Source organism: Rhamphochromis longiceps, linkage group LG16 (assembly GCF_057381845.1).
Source record: "Rhamphochromis longiceps isolate RC_006_pf linkage group LG16, R_longiceps_female_GT1.1, whole genome shotgun sequence".
Classification (NCBI taxonomy): Eukaryota; Metazoa; Chordata; class Actinopteri; order Cichliformes; family Cichlidae; genus Rhamphochromis; species Rhamphochromis longiceps.
This window is the reverse complement of record NC_140572.1, coordinates 19,668,258-19,685,637: the sequence shown is the minus strand read 5'-3', so window position 1 is coordinate 19,685,637 and position 17,380 is coordinate 19,668,258. Positions and strand designations below refer to the sequence as shown.

The following is a 17,380-nucleotide window of genomic DNA, read 5'->3' as shown; positions in this document are numbered from 1 at the left end:
AGTAGATAGTTAACAGGTCTTGAGGCCATATATGAAATACTGAATGATTCAGGTATACTGAGTATGTGAATGCATCACCTCAGTAGGTTATAAGACCACCGAATGAACTCCTCATTCCTCATTAGGTCACCACGGTAACCCGGGAATTTCCGGTTTACCTGGCATGCCTGGCCGCAGTGTCAGTGTGGGTTACTTGCTGGTGAAACACAGTCAGTCCGATCAGATACCCATGTGTCCCGTGGGTATGGCTAAACTGTGGGATGGCTACAGCTTGCTGTACCTCGAGGGCCAGGAAAAGGCCCACAACCAGGACCTTGGTAAGTCATCCTAAGTGTGAAAATTACTCTACATGTGTTAATGTGTGTTAAAGTTTTACTTGCTTCTTTGTGCTGAATGTTGTTCTTTACAACTGCGGCTGCATGTTTGTGGTCACTGTCACGCAGAAGCAATGTTTCACTATTTGTAACTTCCTGATGGTGTTGCATGATAGAAATGAACCTCTTGATTATTTTAAGGCTGCTTTTAAAATGTTGACCAACAGATTCTGTCAGATTACTTTAAATCTGCTAAATAAAACTATTTAAAGTGTACCACACAGACAGAACCTTTCAAAGAAGAAAAAAATACCATCTTCTTATTATACATGACAAGTTCGTAAATTTATATATTTATATAATATGTAATAGCTTGATTTTTTTTTTCACTTGTGTGATATTTAGTGATTTAATTTCTTTACATTTTTCTTCAAAGGAGCCAGAAATTCCTGTAATTTTTATAAAGTGTTTGTATTTTCTGTTTTTTCAAGGTTTGGCAGGCTCCTGCCTCTCAAAGTTCAGCACCATGCCCTTCCTCTACTGCAATCCAGGAGACATTTGTTACTACGCCAGCAGAAATGACAAATCCTACTGGCTGTCAACAACTGCCCCGCTTCCTATGATGCCTGTCGAGCAGGGCGGCATAAAACCATACATCAGCCGCTGCTCAGTGTGTGAAGCTCCATCAGTTGCAATAGCAGTGCACAGTCAGGACATCACCATCCCACAGTGTCCTGCAGGCTGGCGCAGCTTGTGGATTGGCTACTCCTTCCTCATGGTGAGTTTCAGGTTCAGGTTCCAGAAGTCTGATTTACAGTGTGTGTGTCTGGGATAATGTGCAGACAGAGAAGTAGCATAGTTGTAGAGTAGCATGTGGCTTTCTGAACCATAAATCCAATTCCTAAACCATCTTGCAACCAACATGCATTTTTTTCTAATAGCCAGCATAAAGAAGTCAAATTGTGCAGAAAAGTGTGAACTTTGACCTTAGTAAATATTTCTGTTACATTCATGGTCTGAATTTCTAGTTTTAAGTCTTATTAAAAGCAGCAGGATGTTTATTTTCTGAATTATGGCCCCATTCTTCACATATGACAAGAAATCAGAGTTTCCAATATATGTTTAAATTCTATAATTAAAAGTCAGAATATGTAGGAAATATTTTTAACAGAACAGATTGATGTATATCTTGTCCTACTTCTACAGAAATACACATAATTATTTTCCCAGTAACTGGTGTTAGTATCAGCCCTGGCCCCAAAACAATTGTATTGGTTGACTTTATTTTAATATTATTGGATTTGCTGACAGAGAAAACACATTTTCAATTGTTCAACTCGACTTCTCATCTGCCTGATTAAAATTTCCTTTCACCTTTGTCCTTGCAGCACACCGCAGCGGGAAACGAAGGCGGAGGTCAGTCCTTGTCGTCGCCCGGTTCGTGCCTGGAGGACTTCCGCACAACACCATTCATCGAGTGCAACGGGGCCAAAGGCACTTGCCACTACTTTGCTAACAAGCAGAGCTTCTGGCTAACCTCCATAGATCAGCAGTTCCACTCTGAGCCGTCATCAGAGACGCTAAAAGCAGGCCAGCTCCTGTCACGCATCAGCCGTTGCCAGGTCTGCATGAAGAACTTGTGAAAGACTCAACAGCAGACTTCACATTGACAGCGGTCTAATACTAAAACCGATCAGATAACAGGGGATCCAGAAAATGTAGATCACTGTCAATGGGGAAACTTGTTTCCCTGAGCTGCAGAGCTCAGATATGCAATGACTGATGATTGAGATGCCTCGAGCTTTGAGTTACACTGTAGATAAATAAGAAGAGGCGGTGAGAACGGCAGTATTGTGGAGAAACATCATCTTTGTGTTAAATGTAGTTTGGTGCTTCATTTTTTAACTTATTACCTCAGTTACTATGACACATTGTTAACTATCAGAGACCATACACTACAGCTGAACCAAAGATGCACATATGTATGCAATGCTTAGTTTAACTACATGCTCTTATTGTTTAGGATTTAAAGCCCGACATAAAGACACTAACACTGCTTTTCAGCCACATGAAGGTGAGAAGGGTTTCATTGGAGCTCATGAACACGTGTTTGTAGATACTTTTGAAAGGGTTATCCTGCTTCTTTTCAGTTACTCTTACAAAGCCGAGTTTTATAAAATTACCATGCACTGTTAGCTTGCTTTTGTCAACTTCTGCAGAGCCACGTAACTTTTCCTGACGCGTTCGTACAATGCACTGATACCGTTTTTACTATCTGAATGAACTTGACCCCATCCCTGCAAGTTTTTTAAATGTATATCCAATCTAGTACTACTTACATCATTTTCCTTTACACTTTTAGCCTCTGGATTACGCCATCAGGACAGAATGTAAACACAGAGGTCTGACCATAGCCGATCCTTGCTCCTGTCACTGACCCTTTGTTAGATAGGAGCGTTTCACAGAATTTAGAAAAGATTCTATTTCATCTACATGCACTTCTTAAGAAATAATTATTAGACCAGAAAAATACTGACAACATCTGATATAATTGTAATATAATTATAGTGTTTTTATAACATGATTATTTCATCGGATCGGAAAGATTAAATGTTGTTTGTTACACTTGTGTGTCATTGTCCTTCTGAATCTCACAAAGCAGACTGCAAAGTGCAAAATAAAAAAATCTTTATTACGACAGAATGCTTAAAAATTCGAACACCTGTATTTTTATTTATTTATTTATTTTTAAATACACTCATCGAAAAGTTCCAAAAAGTGCAGATAAAATATAAAGATCAGTTTCAACAGTGACAGAACTTTAAAGTCTGATTAATAAAACCTTAAAATTCATCATAAACAGTGCAACGTGCAGCCTAACTAATTAGTGCTGTTACATGTGCGTGAAATTCTGGTGGCGAAACGCTGACAAACGGCAGTGATGTCTGTCCTCACGAGCACGTTTGGGCTATTAGTGCAGTTCGAGTCATTAAAGTGGAAAGTTTCAGAAACAAAGAGTGATAATGCGCCGTGCATTTTATGTCCCTTCCTTACAAAGAAACATGGGAAAAATCTCTCTGGACACTATGATCTTCACAGCATCAGAAGTGTAGATTTGTGTTTTACCAAGAGGTCATTAACACGGTTTGGTCTCAGTTAAGGCAAGAGGGGGAAAAAAAGAAAAAAGAAAGGAAAAGTACCATCACAGTATGCATTTGGTCATCAGACTATCCTGGTGATTGCCTTTGGTTAAAAATGAGCCTACAGGTGGCCTCCGCCTCCTCTTCCTCACCTCTCTTTGGCCCCTAACAGCAGCCAGATCTTCCCTTCTTGCTGCCGACCATCCTGCATTCCTCTAGATCCACAGTAGGAGATTTCTGATTCTCTTGCCTCTTCCTTAGAATGGAAGGCAGCACCAGATCAAACAGCGTCTCAAACAGGGTGTCCACGTTATAGCCGGTCTTGGCACTCGTCTCGAAGCACATCTTCTCTGCTGGCAAGCTGTTCTTTTCCTCCAGGCCCTTATAGCGCAGTATTCTCCCATAAAGAGCCACTGCATCCTCATTGATCACCTGCTTGCGAAGCATCACGCCAGGTAGGGATGTAGGGGAGGCCGGCGGCGTGGGACAACCAGACAGCACCTCGCACTCCTGGTTGCACTCAGTTCGGTCCTTGACTAGGCCATCTGAGTCGTGGCATAGCTGGGCTTTGGAGTCTGTGAGATCCGCCTTGTTTCCCACTAAGGCGTAGATGCAGTCATGGTTAGCGGTGTCAGTCAGGGACAGGAAGCGCTCCTCCAGCTCAGCTAGGCTCTGCCAGTTGGTGACGTCGTAAGTGAGGATGACTGCGGCTGCACCTCGACAGTACATGGATCCCAGACCGTGGAACTGTTCCCGGCCTGAGGAGACAAAGGCAGGTCAAAAGAGTGAGTACCGACTCACCACGAGCACTCATTTTTTTAAAAAAAGGAAAAAAGATTTTCTGTACGAGCAACGGAAAGACATTGTGTGACAGTCAGCAGTTTGAAAACAGAAACAATCTTTGTTATTGAAATATGCAGAATGCTTGAAAGGGCGCATTGTGTGAATCCAGTGCACTTTAACCTCTACAGACTTTAACAAAAACCTTCCCCACCAGGGGGCACTGTTTTACAAGTGAGTGCACTGAGATATTTTGGGATGTTTGTTGTTATTGCATGTTGCAGCTTTTCATATTTCCTTCTAGCCTAACCCACAATTTAAGGGCAGGAGGTCGACTAATTGTTGTGGTTTTCTTCATATTATTGTTGAGTCTTTACCTTAGGATATAATGAAACTTGAGGCGACTGTTGGGATTTGGCGCTATATAAATAAAACTGAATTTAACTTCATTACTAGAGACTAGTAAGATGTACGTAACTAGATGTTTAAACATCAATGAACTTGCATAATTAATATTTGATTGAACATATTATTCTTATTTTGTTATGGCAGAACGGCAGTTAGTGGTTCAAGGATAACTGCAGCCCCCTCTCTCTCCCTCTGATAGTTGTAAACAAGTGAGGGGGGAAAGTAAACAGATGACACCCGAGCTAAACAGTGTGGTTCTGCAGTACTTCGACATAAAAAATATGTTTGTATAAGATGGAATATGACAAGGCAACCAAAGCCAGGCTGCGTCGTAAGTTCAATGTTTGACAAAGGTATTAATCCCAAACTCCTCTTAAAAAGATCGCTGAGACCAGTTTTTGTGTGTGTGTGTGTGTGTGTGTGTGTGTGTGTGTGTGTGTGTGTGTGTGTGTGTGTGTGTGTGTGTATGGTTTTCCATTCACAAACAGTCGTTTTATATTAGAATGCCAATCAGTCAACTGACAGGAGTGGGTGGATGATTTAAACGGTCTGGAATGTAATGCTGCTGAAGGCAAATGCTGCACTTCAACACCACCACAATCTACTGCCTTAAAAGTTACCATCAAGAACAGGAAGTGCCCCAATCAAACCCATTCATCCATCTTTTCTGCTTATCCAGTTCAGGGTCACAGTGAGGCTTGAGCCCATCCCAGTTATCACAGGCGAGAGCGCAGGGTAGATCCTGGACAAGTCGCATGTTGACCGCGGGGCTAAAAAACCGCCCACGCAGACACGGTGAGAACATGCAGACCTCCTTGCTGTTGCTTTGAGGTGAAAGTGTTAACCACCGTGCTTTGCAGCCTTTGTCAATCCATTCCAGGAAATAACTGAACATGCTAACCCTCACAAAGACAGATTTATAGCAAAGCTGTTTTGTTAGTGTGCTTACTTTGCTATACAAAACCTGGAAGCAGTATTTATGCATCTGCTGTGTTTTTTATCAAGTGATTGATGATTTATTAGTTTGTTTTCCCTAGCCATCATTTAAAGATACTGATGACAGACTCGTATATGAAAAAGAAAAACAGCAAACGGTACTTTTTTTTCACCCCCCTTCTCATTGACAAATAAAGAAATTTCTTTTTTATTTCGTCAGCTCAAATGGCAGGAATGTACAACAACTTACTCAGCTCCCCTGCTTCTCTGGGAAAATACTGCTACATGTAACTTTGGAAAAGACATGTTAAAGCACGGGGACTCAATTCCTCCTGTCATAACTTCATCATGTGACTTTTAAGAGGAAGAGGCCCGACAGCATGAAGGCCCGCACAACAGAATGTAACTGAAAAGACTAGTAAAGAAGCAGCCAGCTTAGAGTTTCACGGATTAACAAAAATAAGAACAACAGCACTCAAGACTTCCACTCTATCACAGCTTTGTGGTGTATACCGAAATATCGGCAACAACTGAAACGACTCAGCGCTAACTGCACTCAACAGGGACTTGACACAGAGGTTGTGGAGTTGGGGAACACAGCCAGGAAATGGCTCACTGGTGACATGGCCAGACTTTCCTTATCTCGATGGTTCACCAGCTCCATTTCTGTGAAGTACATATTTGCCTAAGAAGGTTTGCCCTAATTCTTGTTTACACAACACTTGAATACAGTCAGCACCGAGCTTATTCACCAGCAGTTACTGGATTGTTCCTGTCACGACCAACAGAAAAGGCCAAATGAGTTTATCTGAATACACTGTGACACAATATTCAATATCACAGAGAAAAAACAAGCTGGCTCTGCCTATGAGAAACCCTCTATAATGAAGGGCGTTATTCACTTGGTGCATTATTAAAGGACAAATAACTGAAGAACTGACCTATATTTCACTGCACAGACAGAAATATAATGACTGACCTACATTTAACTCAATCAGTAATCATTTTAGTTTAGTCAGCAGGAAAACTGTTGGAGTTGTACTAATAATACTTTCATTTTCAGGTTACAGAGTCACAATAAAAACTTTCCTTTTGATTTCAAATCAAAACTTCAGTGGCTGTTTGTCCAATAAGTGAACAATTTCAGACACATAACATGTAAAACAGGGGTGCCAAACATAAGGCTCAAGGTCCAGAATCAGCCTGCAAAACACTCCAATGTGGCCTATTGAACGGCTTTTGAAATTTTGAAGGATGACATAAATTGTAGACTTTAGAATTCTTTTTTCAGCTTTTCCTACTGTAAAGAAAAGACGTTCCCATGACGATTCATACTACACCAATGGAAGTAAGTAATAGATAAACAATGAAATACTAGAAAGCTATAGGTTTTTTTTTTCAATATTTACTATACTAATTTCATATTTTCATGTTGCGTTAAAAAAATAAATTATCAATTAACAAAATTTTTTCTAATTTTCTAATTACAGTGTCCATTAGTCTGCACACTGAGCTAATGGAGTTTTTTCTATAATTTCACACATTTATTTCTTATAATTTAAGCCCAAAGCAGCATTTTTTAATCAAACAGAAAAACTGAGAATTCCCCCCCCCCCAAAAAAAAAAAAAAAAAAAAATCACAGTTCTTGTTCTTATGTTAAAATAGCTCAGTAATGTAAACTTAAACTTCTTTACACTGACAGAAAAGGGAGTTTCACTGGTCTTGCCCAGCTAAAATCAATGTAAAATAAGTTTGACATTCTTCATATAAAATGTAAAGTTTAATTTTCTGGTAAAAAATTACTATTAAAAAAAATAAAGAAAAATACCCTAAGCACTGGAGCCCAAAGCACAATTGAACACACACAGTCTAGTTTTAGGGGCTCCAAATTTATTCACACTTTTCCACCAAATCAGAAAAGCAGTGGTTGTATTTTCTGAAGCCTCGTACAAATACATGTGACCATTTCTGCAGAAGTACCCAGATGATATTTCTCTATCGGGTCACACTTGCACAAATTGAGCAACACAAGTCAAGACAAAACATGCTTCTTTCCTTGTTCAGCACAAAGGAGGTGAACATGGGAACTGATTTAAGAAATGGAGCATTTTCGGTAAATTAGGACAAAGGCCAGCATGTAAAAACATGTGGGGTTTGTCCAGGGGGTGTTTGTCTGCATAGTGGGTGATTTTCTGGCAGCACCTTTGAGTTTTAAAGAGAGAAGTTGTTTTTTGTGGGGGAGTTTTTGTGTGTGTTACTTTAATCAGTTACATTCATTATTAATACACTTCTGATTCTTCATGACTAAAATATCTGCCATTACCTGTGATGATAACAAACTAAAACTGATATTCTCTTGCTCTTTGAAAGCCCACTTATCAAAAAGAAAGAAAGACGAAAAACTGGTTTGTTTTCCAGAATAGCTGACTGACAGATCTTTATGTCACAATTACCGTTAATACTGCATAATACCCAGAACAGATGTCCGTGTTTCTGATGTTGGTGGGACCATATATACGAAAGTTACTTCTTCAGGATTCCTCGTGGTTGAGATTCTCAAATAAATGAATAAATGAGAAATTAATCCCTACTTTTAGTTTTTTTTTTTCCCCGAAGCATTTTTCTCCCTTGAGCCCAACTAACTGCAAAGATATCCTGGTGTCGCTTTTAATACATCATGCTTACAGTGCAGTATTGTGATAACATCATAATAGTGAGTAACGCATCATGATTGTACTGTAACATGAAATACTCCTTATCTTGACTTTTTTTTTTTTAAATGGTAGAAATCTCTTTAATATGTCACTTAAAAGTCGTATTTTCTTTAAATATTAAAGTAGTCCCTTGAAGGGGAAGTGAAACGGACTTTTTTCCATGCAGACCAAATGAAAACTCCACTTATTTCCTATCTACCCACAGATCAATAAATACCATGCTTATTTTTGAGGAACTCGGTCAGCTTTTACGATAAGATCGACTCTGGAAATATTTTTAAAAAGTGACTAAAGCGAATAAAAGTCAGACTAAAAGCTTAGGCCGTCTGAACAGACAGAGAGGTCACATGGCAGTGATTACCTCAGATGAACGGATCATTCCTTATCAGGTAAACAAAGGCACTGAACCACCGGAAGAAGGCACGTTAAGAGTCTAGAGTAAACATTGGGGAAAGAGGGTAGAGTAAAGGATGGATTACCAGCTGTGTCCCATATTGAGATATTGTAAGGTCCCCATTGTTTGAGGAAAAATGCCCCTCCGACGGTGCTGACGGTCTCTTTGAACTTCCTCTCCATGTACCTGTGGAGCAGCGACGTCTTCCCCACGTTCATGTCTCCCAGGAGAACAACCTTGACGTCAGGCCTCTTCATTTTCGACACCTCGGGCATGACGCTGGCTTGTTCGGGTCCCGCTATTTTATTTCTCTGACGCTCGGAGCGAAGACGCGCTCTAACTCGTGAAAAACACCGCAGGCTGGTCGCGAATTCCTCTGACAAACGTCATTTTCTGAACGAAAGTTCACTTCTGATAACGTGTCTATCCGGTGTTAGCTCATTCTCAAATCTGCTGTCCAAGTCCGAACTTCAAAAAGTCACTGAGGTAAAACAGGAAGTAGATGACGAGCCGCAGACCAACGAGGAGAATTTGCTCTGAACCGTGTCTTCCAGGTGGAGGACGTGGGCGGCCTCTAGTGGACAGTGGGAACATAATAATAATAATAATAATAATAATAATAATAATAATAATAACTGTGCCTAAGTCAAATAAGTTTAAGTGTATAGGCTGTATATGCTGCTGGGAAATAATCATAAATAAAAACTACTTAGTCAATATTGGTATTATTAAAAAAGATTGAGGGCAGCCTTTTGAGTAGGACAATTTTCCACACAATGACAAAAAAAAGGGACAGAGTTGCATTGAAACTACAAAGACCCCTGTCTGATTTTCTTCTTCTTCTTTCATTAAAATGCACTGACAGCAAATATTACATAATATACCTCTCCTCAAAGCATTCCTTATGGTTATATTTATGCCTTTAGTGTGGTGTTAGTAGCAGTCTCCAAGGCTTAAGTGTGATTTGAGTGGTCAAGCCTGAAGTTGTTTTATGCCTACCAGACAAAACCCAGGGAGAAAAGTAAAACTGTCTATAATTCCGATTTGTAATTAGTCGGTGGGCGGGTATTAGTTTTCAAACTAAGCATAACACACATTCTTCTGGGATTTTACGCTCTCTTAGTGGTATACGTGTCGCTTAATTGTGTTTTTCTGTTAGTTTGGAGGATTAAAAAAATATTTTTTTGTTGTCAGGCTGAGACAAATGGCTAAAAAATGCCAATGTGGTCTTTAAAATCTGGACCAAAAACATGATGATGATGATGATGATGATGATGATGATGATTATAATTATTAGCTGAGAAATAAATATTCATTCACTTTATGCCAATGGCCTGCCTAAAATGTAGACTGATATTTGTAAGAAAGTAAAAAATATTCAACAATCATGTTTCTGCTTCGATCGAAACATGTGATCTATTCACAATAAATATAACAATAACTAGAAGAAAGTTAGATAAACAGTTACAGTTACAAAATATTTTAATTTAATTTAAATGAAGACTTGATAAATAAAAATAGGCTACACTTTCTACGTAAAATAATTTTTTTGACATGCTTCTAAAATTATGTGTGTATGGAATCTCGTGCCTGACAGTTCACGTGTGTTCGCCTGTTACCACCTCTACACTTTCATAGTGCATAGTAGGACTGACCTCCTGAAGAGTTCTTTATGGCAGAGGGGTTGAATAATGAGTATTAAAAAATACAAAACTTCTAAAAACAGAGGCAAACAGACGGTTATACTTGCAATATGGCTGAAAAAAAAAACTTAAAATCAGCACAAATAGATGAAAACTGCAAATAAACTTAAAAACATCTGCACCTTATTACTCTTCTGTGTGTATTTTGATGTGTTCTTCATTTTATTATGGAGGAGGGCTTGTTGTCTCAGAATCCGGCCCTGCTGAAGCAGCGCATGCTTAAACCTGCTTCCGGTTTGATGGCTCGTCGACAGCAGATTTCACCCTCAGCCCACTTGGATGTAGGAGTGTCCGAGCAGCCTTTAAAGGCATCACACGCTTCCTGTAGTACTGCGCTGGGTTATAGGGCGCCTCATGATCAGGCTAACTTGCGTTCACTTGTCGGCGTTGAAGCGCAGCTCCAGTTTAGGTAAGGACAGCTGAGTGCCACAGAGGGCTGTGCAGCCCGTGATAAAGCTCCGAGAGTGGGTGACTGCAGTCAGACAAACAATGAGAGCATGCCTCAACAGATTCAAGCGCTCGCTTTTTGCTCGATCCCAGTTGCACTGTCGCTTATCGCCGCCTTGGCCTGTTTAAACGAGAAAGGTAAAAGAGACTGACGTTATCTCAAAGTTTTACTTCATTAAAACTTAGCTTTAGACTGTAACGTTAGGTGAGCCGTTAGAGTCGTCCAGTGCTCTCCGTGTTGGCCGAGCAGCTGACAGTTTGGCTCGTTGTTGAGGTGAGGTGGGTCTCTAGGACCCCGCAGAAATGCGTTCGCGGGGCGGGGGACCAGGCGGAGAAAGGTGAAGTTAACCTCAAAGGACTGATCAGAGGTCAGTTTGGACATTTACTCGATGTAGTGTTACCGCTTGAAAACGGCTCTTGTAGCCGATCTCCTGTCGGTTTATCCCAGAGCTACGCATTTTGACGACACGAATGAGATAAACACAGAAGGCTAGGCTTTTAGCTAGCTAACAAATAGTTTGACCTGCACACGTTGTGATGATCTTCAAGTTTAAGACCAAAATTATTACCCCGGCTGGTCCTTCTGAGCTAGCGAAATGGCCGTTTGTCGTTGTTTGGGCTGACGGTGGTCCGCGGCATTGATGCGGCTGAGCGCAGAGACCCAGAGCAAACGGCCGTCATAATCCGCAGTGTCAACATCTCCAATCAACTTATTCCCCGGGGGTGGAGGTTACGCCGGGAGACGGCCTGTTTTGGATCAGCTATGCAAGCGAACACAACGCGGGGCTTCCTCTGGTCGGACGTGGAGACGAGGACGCTGCTGAACATCTGGGGAGAGCAGGACATCCAGGCGGCGCTGGATGGAAACTTCCGAAACAGCTTCGTGTACCGCGACGTCTCCCGGAGGCTGGGAGCCATGGGGTTTGAAAGGACGCCCGAGCAGTGTAGGGTGCGGATCAAGAGCCTCAAGAGGCAGTACTTGTTGGCGAAGGAGGGCAATCTGCGGAATAATGGGCAGTATCACAAGATCTGCAAGTTTTATGACACCATGGAGAGGATTTTGAGTAACCGGCCGAGTCTGGACGCCCAGGAGTTTATAGACAGCGGTGCGGGAGGAGAGGAGGCCGTCGATGGCCCGGAGGAGGATGGGGAAGATGCTCAGGATGCTTACTCTGAGAGCACAGGGGAGTGTCCTTATCCCGCTGAGACTGAAGTCAAGTTGGAATACCCAACTGTTCCCATCCCCATTCCGGTTAAAGTGACAGTGGGGAATAATGGTGAGTCCAACCTTATCCACTATCACTTTTTCGTGGCTTTATCATGTTTCAGTGCCTCGAGTGTGACTCGAGTATGTGTGCTAACATAATGTCACACCCTTCTCCACTTCAGGGACTTGTGCGAAGCCGCCTAACAGCAGCCAGTCGGCCAGCTGTTTGTCAGCCAGAGCACCCAAACGGCCCAGGAAGCGACGCGCCAATTTCCCCATGGAGAAGCTGATGGAGCAGTTCCTGGAGCAGAGCGCCCAAGCCGAGGACAACTTCTACCGGATGGAGGAGCAGCGCTTGCAAGCAGAAGACCGGCGCCGGGAAGCTGAGCATGCCCGGGAACTGCAGATGCTTCAGATGCTTGGTCAGATGTTCGCCAGCATCTCCTCCTCCGGCTCAGCATCCGCTCCGTCCAAGACGGCGAATCCTGGCCGCGCTCCGGTCATTTCCAGTACCTCCCCGTCGCATACACGTGGCCACTCCGGTCACCCCAAACGCCCTTCGCCCCAGACAGACTCTCTCACACAGCAGAATCCATTTCTGAGCGCAGACCCTCAGGCGTTAGGTATTTAGTTCCGGCGCTACGCGTGAAGCCTTGATGTGGAGAGAAACCTGAAGGCAGATTAGCTGTAACGTGAAAGATCACACTCAGTTATTATTCTTATTTTGGATCGTGTTAGTGTGTTTTTGTTGTCGACCACAGTAGTTTGAAACTCGCTCGTACGCTGAACACTCTCACTTTGTTTATCTCCTCAGTTTTTGAGCGCTTCTACGGTTTGGGCTCCACGTCGCACAGAGGTATGGAGGATGACATCCTGCCACTGGTAAAGAACATAGTCCCTCCGCTGACATCCAAAAAACACAAGGGACAAGATGGACGTATTGGGATCATTGGAGGATGTCAAGAGTATGTTGCATAAAAGATTCCTGCATGATTTAAAAGAAAAAAACAAATTCAGTGGAACATTTGCCCTAATTTCTCTTCATCTCTAATCTCTAAAGCTACACTGGAGCTCCTTACTTTGCTGCCATCTCTGCTTTAAAAGTGGTAGGCAGTAAAGCTTGACTATCAATTTTGTCCATTCATTTTTTAATTTTTTTTTCTAATTTTATATTGTATATACATTTTTTTTCTCATCTCCAGGGGGCTGACTTGTCTCACGTGTTCTGCACCAAAGATGCTGCAGTTGTAATCAAATCATACAGCCCTGAGCTCATAGTCCATCCAGTTCTGTAAGTACAGAGCCAATAATAATCTTTCTGTAGGATTTGAAGTAGCTGGTAGCAGTTGGATCATTGAGAGTGCAATGGTGTGTATTTATTAGCATTATGCACTGGTATTTGGATGCATTCACAAATGTTACACAGTGTGTTATTGCAAGCAAAAACATCAAAGTTTACCCAGGCTTTGTGGCGAGGCATAAGATTTTCAAAATAAATAGTTGCGCACGTTTTCTTTTTTTGTTGTGAGTTGTAATGTTATTTGGAGCCAAATTCTGCATTTCACTATCATCACTCTACTCCGTTGTATTAAACGTTGCGTGTTATAATTAACACGCTGCTTTCTCACAATGATTCTGTAATCACTGTCCTAAATATTTAAATTTCTGACATTTGTCAGATCATGAACAGGTAGTGTCATAATTCTGGGTATTCTGTCAGTGTGACAGTACAAACCTTCACAGCTCACGCTTACTTGTCGTGGCTGGAGCGGCTTGGGAACCTTACAGTAACATTAATGACTGCGTTTCAGTTTGGTGAGCCTGTGCCAGTGTGCTCTTAGAAAGCCATTATTAGCTTGTTATAGCAAAAAAATGTTAAAAGGCTCATTTCTCTACAAGAGGCACTTACAGAAAACATTAACATCGACTGCTTTCTATTTGTGTTTGCTCACTTCAGAGACCCGTTACAGTGTTATCAGTCTTCACTTTGTGTGTGTGTGTGTGTTTTCCTTGCAAACTAATTGGAAAATTTGGGATTAATTGTGCATTCCAGCATGTCTGACAATCTGTGTGTATGTGTGTGAATGAAGGGACAGTCCTAATGCAGTGGAAGAAATAGAAAAATGGCTTCCAAGACTACACGGACTTGTGGTGGGACCAGGCTTAGGAAGAGAAGACTTATTATTGAAAACAGCAAAGGCACGTGGAGCACATTCATTCTTCCTTGCGCTTAACACAGTCTCGGCTACTCTGCTAGATACTTCTGCATAAGCATGGCAGACTAGTCTTATTGCTAGCACTTGTTATAGCACAAGTGTTACTGGTGGCTGATAAATTACTTCTTCTTTTTTCCCCCCACCCCAACGGAAGGCTTATTAAAGACAGACCCTGTGCTCTCTCTCTCTCTCTCTATTTCAGGAGGTCATTGAGAAGTCGAAAGCAAGAGATATCCCCATAGTCATTGATGCAGTAAGTCTTGATAAAATAAAGTCCCAGATGTGGAGCGGAAGGTGTTTCATTTGCTAAGTCATACATAGTGTGTGTGATCATTCTTAACAGGATGGATTATGGCTGGTTACACAGCAACCATCTGTTATCCAAGGGTACCAGAAGGGCATCCTTACGCCTAACTTCATGGAATTCACTCGATTGTATGAGGCATTGGTAAGTTTCTTGGCACATTTCAGTCCCACTCACTAGTTGACAGCAAATAACATGTGATCTTCTATGCTGATGTGTGTCTTTTTACGTTGTCTGTGTGCATTAGCACCATGAGCCCATGGACAGCAGTGATTATCAGCGGAGCGTCATGCAGCTCAGTGTAGCTATGGGCAACCTCACCTTGGTGCTGAAGGGGGAGCAGGATTTCATCACAGATGGCAGCAAAGGTTGGCATCAAACAGAACGTGCTTTAATTTCTTCCGGCTGATCGTTCACTCTGTTTATTCTCAGATGCTTCGGAGCTCCTTTTGTGACGCTGTGTCGTGTGCTGCTGTTTGTAGTGTACTCATGCAATTTAGAAGGCAGCGGGAGACGATGCGGTGGACAGGGGGATCTCCTTTCTGGATCTATGGGAGTGCTGGCACACTGGGCCCATGCTGCTTCCACAGCAGGAATGATCAGAAGGTGAAGGCATGATTTTTGCTTTTTGTGCTATGTTTTTTTTTTTGTTTTTTTTTTTTGCCTGTCCCATTTGGTTCTTTAGCCATCAGAATTGTTGTCTGAAGACCAACAAGGATACCCAATGGATTTACTTTGCCAAATGGATCATCGTGGCATTGCCGTATTGGTCCATTTGGTCGATCTTTGTTTTTATTATTTATTATATTTTATTTTCAGATGTTACAGACGGGACAGACATGCGTGAGGGATAGGAAAAGAAAGAGGAAGGAAAGGAAAAACAGAAGGGGAGAGGGACAGTGAGAAAGGGGGGGAGAAAAAAAAGTAAAAATCTCCTGGATCACCTGTTGAGAGAAGAATAGAAAACAAGCAAAAAAACAAAAAAAACAAAGCAACATACTAAACACAACACCATCGCATTAATCTAGCTAAGAGTAAACAGCAGTAAATACTAAATATTCAATGTTGTTGTGCAGCACGCAGGACAGTTGTGCTTCGAAGTAGCGGCCAAGAAAGGTGTAATTTAAGTCTACGAGCAGTGAACACCCGTGTGCATACCTGTGTGGATCAGCGTGCTTGTATTCCAAAGGTTTCTCCATGTAACGATCTGCTAGGGAGTGTGGAGGGGCCACAGCCCCGTCCTCCAGGGTATGAAGCAGGTATGGAGGAGATCAAAACTCCAGATATCCAGAGGCCCCCAGAACACAAGAGACCATGGAAGACCAACAGAGGGGCAGCCGCGCCACTGTCCCAGTAAGAGCTGAGGAGAGTCCCAGATGAGGGTTCACTCAGCAGCCGCGGAGCAGAAGCTAGGGGGAGTTGCAGTGACGCGCCCGTGAGCTCCGCCGGCAGCCAGCTGTGCCTGAGTGACCGAGCCCCAGGCCGAGAGGCCGGGGGCACCCCACCTCCGAAGTGGACCGAGCGAGCCCCAGGTTCCAGGCCCCGATAAGCAGCCGCCAAGGAGTGAGCTATGTTTGAATGAATGTATAGGCCAAGCTTTTCAGGGCTCAATGGATAAAAAATAGTTTTTTTTAAATATATTTACACACATTACCTACAGAGTGCACTGATTTACATGCTGAGAGTGTATAAAAATTATCACCAAACGTTCTAACCACTTCTCTCGATGATTTTTTGGCTTTTCCTATGTAATGAATGCATAAAGTGTGATGTTGCACAGAGAAATGTACGTGTTCACTTTATTTGGATGTATATTCTCTTTTTTTTTCCCCCCTTCTTCTTTCCCTTTGCTCCCCTATAGTATGAATCCATCAGTGGTTGCTGCATTTGGTGCTTGTTCACTCACCAGGCAGTGCAACAGTCAAGCATTCCAGCGGCACGGCAGGTCCACCACCACGTCAGACATGATCCAGGAGATCAGCTCAGCCTTCAAAAAGCTGTTCGAAAGCTAAAAACAGTCAGCGATGCAAACAGTTGTAAAAAGAGAATAAATTTTACGCTCCTAACGTAACCTTTTTGGGATTGAAAGAAATGTTCTTCTTTAGCTGAATTTTAATGACTGATTTGAACCCGGAATCGAAATTTGGTGCAAAATATACACACTGACATGTTGTTTGTGTTGTGTTTAATGGAAAAGTAACAAAAAGAAAACCACTAGTTGAATAATGAATGCCTTCACCAAGCCCACCAAAGAGACTGAGACATTAGGATGAATGGGCTCACACTAAACCAGAAACCTGTATACGTTTTGAAATAAATTATAAATGTGATTTTGTTTGTTTGTTTGTTTGTTTGTTTGTTTCGACAAAGTTCTTAAAAGCCATCATGGAAGTATTACTGGGTGAGTGACTGCAGAAAACGTGACTTTTATAGAGTCAGTGGGGAATATTAACTTGTAAAGTCCATGAAAACCGATACCTGCTGGACAACAAAGTGTTTTGGTTGGTTGCAGCATCGTAAACCTAAAAGCAGAAGAGTGAGGCGTGTGTGATTCGTGTAAAGTATGCGGCGCATGCGCATAGCTGAATTATCCGACAGCTAGCTCCGTTGTTGCGAGTCCACCGTAGTTACACACACACACGCACTACCTAGCGTTAGCAACAAGACCCACAGCAGCATCACAGAGTCTGTAAGGTTAACTCGGAGTATTCACAGGTAAGTTTACTCACCCTCCGCTTATATGGCAACTGAATGTGTGTGGCGAGGTATCTGCTCTGTATTTCCGTAAGGATTGGAGCTGAATTTCGTTTAGTATT

The 17,380-nt window shown here is 42.1% G+C and overlaps 3 protein-coding genes across 6 annotated transcripts in view; 2 read left to right on the top strand and 1 right to left on the bottom strand.

The window, feature by feature from the left end:
• col4a2 (collagen, type IV, alpha 2) overlaps positions 1–2,955 on the top strand; it is a 62,631-nt gene extending 59,676 nt beyond the window's left edge. Inside the window, exons 46-48 of the mRNA XM_085384718.1 lie at positions 126–317; positions 806–1,092; positions 1,703–2,955. Of these exons, the coding sequence (XP_085240844.1) occupies positions 126–317; positions 806–1,092; positions 1,703–1,957 (734 nt within the window). The 3' untranslated portion in view covers positions 1,958–2,955. The remainder of the gene's footprint in view (positions 1–125; positions 318–805; positions 1,093–1,702) is intronic.
• A 62-nt stretch (positions 2,956–3,017) lies between these two features.
• On the bottom strand, positions 3,018–10,644 carry rab20 (RAB20, member RAS oncogene family). Its single transcript, XM_085384735.1, has 3 exons — positions 10,513–10,644; positions 8,773–9,261; positions 3,018–4,212 (listed from the first exon to the last, which is right to left on the bottom strand). Exons 2-3 carry the CDS (start codon positions 8,960–8,962, stop codon positions 3,620–3,622), a joined length of 783 nt encoding a protein of 260 aa, XP_085240861.1. The 5' UTR covers positions 8,963–9,261; positions 10,513–10,644; the 3' UTR covers positions 3,018–3,619.
• Positions 10,645–10,659: 15 nt separating this feature from the next.
• On the top strand, positions 10,660–16,894 carry LOC146650984 (ATP-dependent (S)-NAD(P)H-hydrate dehydratase-like). Of its 4 annotated transcripts, XM_085384732.1 has the most exons (12): positions 10,684–10,973; positions 11,483–12,114; positions 12,227–12,667; positions 12,859–13,009; positions 13,105–13,150; positions 13,247–13,335; positions 14,135–14,243; positions 14,463–14,513; positions 14,604–14,708; positions 14,812–14,932; positions 15,047–15,170; positions 16,426–16,894. In XM_085384732.1, the coding sequence occupies exons 1-12, from the start codon at positions 10,888–10,890 to the stop codon at positions 16,574–16,576; spliced, it is 2,106 nt and encodes a 701-aa protein (XP_085240858.1). In that variant the 5' UTR covers positions 10,684–10,887; the 3' UTR covers positions 16,577–16,894. The 4 variants fall into 4 exon arrangements, with proteins under 4 accessions (XP_085240857.1, XP_085240858.1, XP_085240856.1 ...); XM_085384729.1 differs by lacking the exon at positions 10,684–10,973 and having other exon boundaries at positions 11,002–12,114; XM_085384731.1 differs by lacking the exons at positions 11,483–12,114; positions 12,227–12,667 and having other exon boundaries at positions 10,660–10,799.
• The last annotated feature ends 486 nt before the right edge of the window (positions 16,895–17,380 follow it).

Coding starts and splice junctions, on each gene's coding strand:
- LOC146650984 (XM_085384732.1), top strand. CDS start 10,888: ATGCCTCAACAGATTCAAGCGCTCGCTTTTTGCTCGATCCCAGTTGCA. Junction 14,244..14,462: donor TATTATTGAAAACAGCAAAG/GCACGTGGAGCA, acceptor TCTCTATTTCAG/GAGGTCATTGAGAAGTCGAA. Junction 14,933..15,046: donor CATCACAGATGGCAGCAAAG/GTTGGCATCAAA, acceptor TGCTGTTTGTAG/TGTACTCATGCAATTTAGAA.
- rab20 (XM_085384735.1), bottom strand. CDS start 8,962: ATGCCCGAGGTGTCGAAAATGAAGAGGCCTGACGTCAAGGTTGTTCTC. Junction 4,213..8,772: donor CTCAATATGGGACACAGCTG/GTAATCCATCCT, acceptor TTGTCTCCTCAG/GCCGGGAACAGTTCCACGGT.